This window comes from Cajanus cajan, chromosome 3, assembly GCF_000230855.2.
Source record: "Cajanus cajan strain Asha chromosome 3, NIPB_CcT2T_4, whole genome shotgun sequence".
Lineage (NCBI taxonomy): Eukaryota > Viridiplantae > Streptophyta > Magnoliopsida > Fabales > Fabaceae > Cajanus > Cajanus cajan.
Genome location: NC_138519.1, coordinates 58,929,016 through 58,933,428, shown reverse-complemented (window position 1 = coordinate 58,933,428; position 4,413 = coordinate 58,929,016). Strand labels below are relative to the sequence as shown.

The following is a 4,413-nucleotide window of genomic DNA, read 5'->3' as shown; positions in this document are numbered from 1 at the left end:
CTTGAGGTCTAGGAAAATAGACCTTTCGCCCATCATGTGTCATGGGCAGCCACTGTCTAGGTACCATGATTGGACATTTTTTGTTCTTATTGAACAAATCTGCAATAGGCACTATTTCAGTCTTTGGTACCCAAATGGATTTGGGTCCATGAGTGTTTGCACTGGAGGTTTTCGAATCCCTCTTCTTGTGCATGTGACTGCACTTGGATGTAAAATGTCCGTTCTTTTCATACGAAGAAGATGCATATGTTCTTGTTATAACTTCTAAATCATATTTGACATATCCTAGTCGTGATCTATCTTTCCCACTTCTAGAGTGTTTTAGAAGATGCTCAAGACTTTTGGTTCCTAGTGTGAATTTCGATAGATCCGATTTCAATAGGTTGATCTCTTTGTTAAGCTTGATGACTTCTTCTGAGGTTGAAAAATCTTTTCCTGTTTTTCCTAAGAGTTTTGCATTTTCATTTTTCAGTAAACGGTTTTCTTCAAGTAGTTCAAAAATTCTTTTCTTTTGATCTTTATATGTAGTAGAGATTTTTGCTGAATCTGATAGTAGTTGATTGTATGCATGCTCAAGAATTTTAAAGTCTGATTCAGTTACCTCCTCATTATTAGATTCTGATGATGAGTCTTTGTCTGCCATGAGACATATATTTGCTTCTTCGTCTTCTTCTGATGATGTTGTGTCGAGGTCCTCCCAGGTGGCCATCATGGCTTTCTTCTTTTCGTAGGGGATCAACTTCTTCTTCTCTTTTTTTTTTCCTTTTCCTTTTTTTTTTGAGTTTCGGGCATTTTGTTTTGTAATGTCCAGGTTTCTTACACTCATAGCATAGTGGTTGTGCCCTTTCTCTGGGAGTTCTGCTGTATTTTCTCCATCGTATTCCTCCCTTTTTCTTCATTATTGAATGAATCTTCCTTGATAGTAAGGATATTTCATCGTCTGTATCGCAGGTCTTTTCACTACAACTTTCATCAGACAGATCATCTGGTTTTAGGGATTTTGAAGAGGATGGTGTAGATTTTGTCTTTTGTACATTTAGTGCAATAGACTTTTATTTTCTCCCAGCGTCATCTTTTTACAATTCCAACTCATGAACCTTGAGTAGTCCAATGAGTTCCTCCAGAGAGAGCTTTTCCCGATTCTTGGATGCTCTTAGAGCAGTAACTTGTGGTCTCCATTTCCTGGGTAAACTTCGAAGTAATTTGTCAATATTATCAAAGTTATCATAAGTTCTACCTAGGAATGAAAGTTCATTAACAATGGTTTGGAATCTTCCAAACATGGTTTGTATAGATTCACTTTCTTCCATCTTAAATAGTTCATAATTACGTGCCAACAAACTTAGCTTATTGCGCTTTACCTCTAGGGACCCCTCGTAGGTTAGAGCTAGGGTGTCCCACATCTGTTTGGCACTCCTAAAGTTGTGAACTTTAGTGTATTCTTCCTCAGACAGGGCACACATGAGTGCGTTGCGTGCTTTAGAGTTCAGCACAAATCTTTGCTTTTGCTCTTCACTCCATTGTGCTTTGGGTATCTCGTTGCTAGCTTGATCTAGTGGAATGTAGTTTCCTTGTTCAACAACGTCCAACATGTCTATATGACAAGCATCAAAGAATGCAATCATTCTTTGTTTCCAGTAGTCATATTTTGTCCCTTTGAAGAGGGGTGGGCGGTTCACGACTTTTCCTTTGTTTTCCACGATCGTTATCCCTGCAGTGTTAGATGCTCAACCCAAGGGTCCAGCTCTGATACCAACTAAATTTAGCAGAAATACACACAAAAGGGGGGGGGGTTGAATGTGTGTGTGCGTGTTTTGAAGGTAGATTTTTCAAAGTTGCTTTGCAACAATATTTTTGAATGAATAGAGTGTTCAATCACGGTTAAAAACTTGTGCAGGCTAGTCTGACTAAAAATTTTGTCTAACAAAACTGATCGTCTACTTCAAGAAACAAGTTGAGTGAGTTTGTTTTCCATTTGAAGGGTTTTATCGTCCAAAAAAGAATTGTTTCTTAAACAAGATAAGCAGTTGTGTTTTCGTCTAACAATTTGTTGAAAAGAAAATGGATGAAAACAAAGTGAGTAGTAAAAAAAAATGCACAGATGTTTATACTGGTTCACTCAATCTAAGCTACGTCCAGTCTCCTTCAACCGAAGGGTTCCACTAATCACAAAGGATTACAAGTATTCTCAACCACTTATGGCTCGTCAACTTCACTTGTCGACGCTAGTATTCTTAACCACTTCTGGTTCTCCAAGTATTCTTGACCACGTCTAGCCCGCTAGCTTCACTTACTAGTGCTAGTATTCTCAACCACTTCTGGTTCACAAGTATTCTTTCTATCAGCCTCTTCAAGCTTTGCAGCAAATAAAGATGTTGATTGTATTTGCAACTCTCACTGAAAGGATAGGGTAGTTTTTACACTCACTAAGGTGCGTAACCTTAGTTTCACAAGAATAAGTGTCTAAGTGTTTGTTTACTCTCGTAGAGAGGATAGAATATTAACAACACTTACTAAGATATGTTATCTTAGTTTTTACACAGATATACATGAAATGCTTTGAGAAGAAAATGTAGCTTATACTTTTTCACTTTCTTTTTCTTATTGCACGTCTTCTCTCATTCTCAGTTCTACTTCTTCTTCTTTGCCTTGATACTTATAGCCATTTAGTAAATTTGCCCGTTGTTTGAATTCAAATTTTCCCGTTGGAGCGTAGCTTTATGTCGTTGCAGATGGAGGCTTGTTCATGGCTATGTGAATCTCTTCATTTAATGCATTTGATCTTGCATTAAATGTTTGCTGGTATACATGAAACCCTTTTGTGTGGTTGATTACTCCAATGTCTGACTTCAATCATAATCTAGACATATTTGTACTTGTCTCTTTAGTTTAGCTGTTGCGGTGCTGTCTATCTCTGAAAAGTAGGTGTCCTTTCCCTGACATACGCAGCTTTGACTTGTAACTCCATGCTTGCCTATTTTTCTTCTTTTCTGTATTCCGATTTGATGTACTTTGGTGTTTCTTGTATGATTTCACTCAAATGTGATTAGTGGACATCAGACGCACTTTATCATTTTTAACTGCGCTTGAATATATGATACTTCGTCTAATTTTAACTACCCTTTACGTCTAGTCATGAGAGTGATAACTTCGTCTTCTAGTTGATTAGGCTCTATCTGATGATTTTGCCACTTCATGTTGATGTTTGGCCAACTTTCGTCCGGTGCTTGACTTAGTCTCATACAAAGCTTGTTTTGTTTTTACATCTGATTCCTCAAGCTTCAGCTGATAGATTTGTCTTATCTTGTATTTGATCTAGGCCTGGATCAACTTTAGTCTTGATACTAACTTTTGCCATCGTCTGATGTCTTGTTCAACTTGATTATGCATGATCGTCCTTCATTTTTCATGAACTTATTGTTATTTATCTGAAACACTAATACACATGTTAGCAATAACAATATGTATTATATTTGTCATATTCGAAACCTCAGTAGGAATTGCAAATGCGCTTCGTCTGACTTAACAATCAGAAATCTTGCAATTAACACTATGCTAAGCTCACGCCACCCCTGTTGCATCTCTTGCCCAAGGTCGTGCCACGCCAACATACGTGTTAATTGCTTCACATATCCCACACTATGCCATGCTCACGTCACCCCTATAGCATTTCTTGCCCAAGATCGTGCCACGCTGACATAAGTGTGAGGAACTACAATCATATCGGATTCATATTCCACTCAACATCTCATTTCATGTCAACAAACTCACATCATGATTAATTGAACAATTAAGCCATAACATACCATTCGCCACATCATGTTATCAATTCAATACTAAAACGGTAGATACAATGTATACATTTGTGCCAAGACATCACACCACATTCCATGACTCAATTCCACATCACATACACATTATAGATAAGTCCACACAAAATAATGGTTCACATACCCCTCAAGCAATTCACCATGAATCCACATCTCATCATTATACATATATGAACTAACTCTACAACCTAGTATCATACTACTTTAAACAACTTTTCAATTCATATGATAACACCTTAGAATATCAAAACATGACATACATCTCCCTTTGACAACTGTTAAAGAAAACAACACACAGGGAGTTATACTCATCCAACTAATCTCAAACCTATCTCAAAAGAAACATAAGAGGATAATCTACAACTATAATGAAGACATGAAATTCAACAAAAATCATCTACTTAGATAAAATTGTCAAAAACCGAAACAGATATATCCACGCTAACAGCTTGACCCCTGTTCACTAGAACAACCATATCTATAGTTCTAGACATACTTTTTGAGTGATTATAAAGCCATTAAAACTCTAACACCCAAAGCTACAACTTTTGTGAATAACACAAAGCCTAAAAATGTCACTAGG

General features: G+C 37.0%; 1 protein-coding gene across 1 annotated transcript; it reads right to left on the bottom strand.

Moving 5' to 3' along the window:
- Positions 1 to 1,076: 1,076 nt before the first annotated feature.
- Positions 1,077 to 1,625, bottom strand: LOC109789215 (uncharacterized). Its single transcript, XM_020348119.2, has one exon. It carries the CDS (start codon positions 1,623 to 1,625, stop codon positions 1,077 to 1,079), a length of 549 nt encoding a protein of 182 aa, XP_020203708.2.
- Positions 1,626 to 4,413: the final 2,788 nt, after the last annotated feature.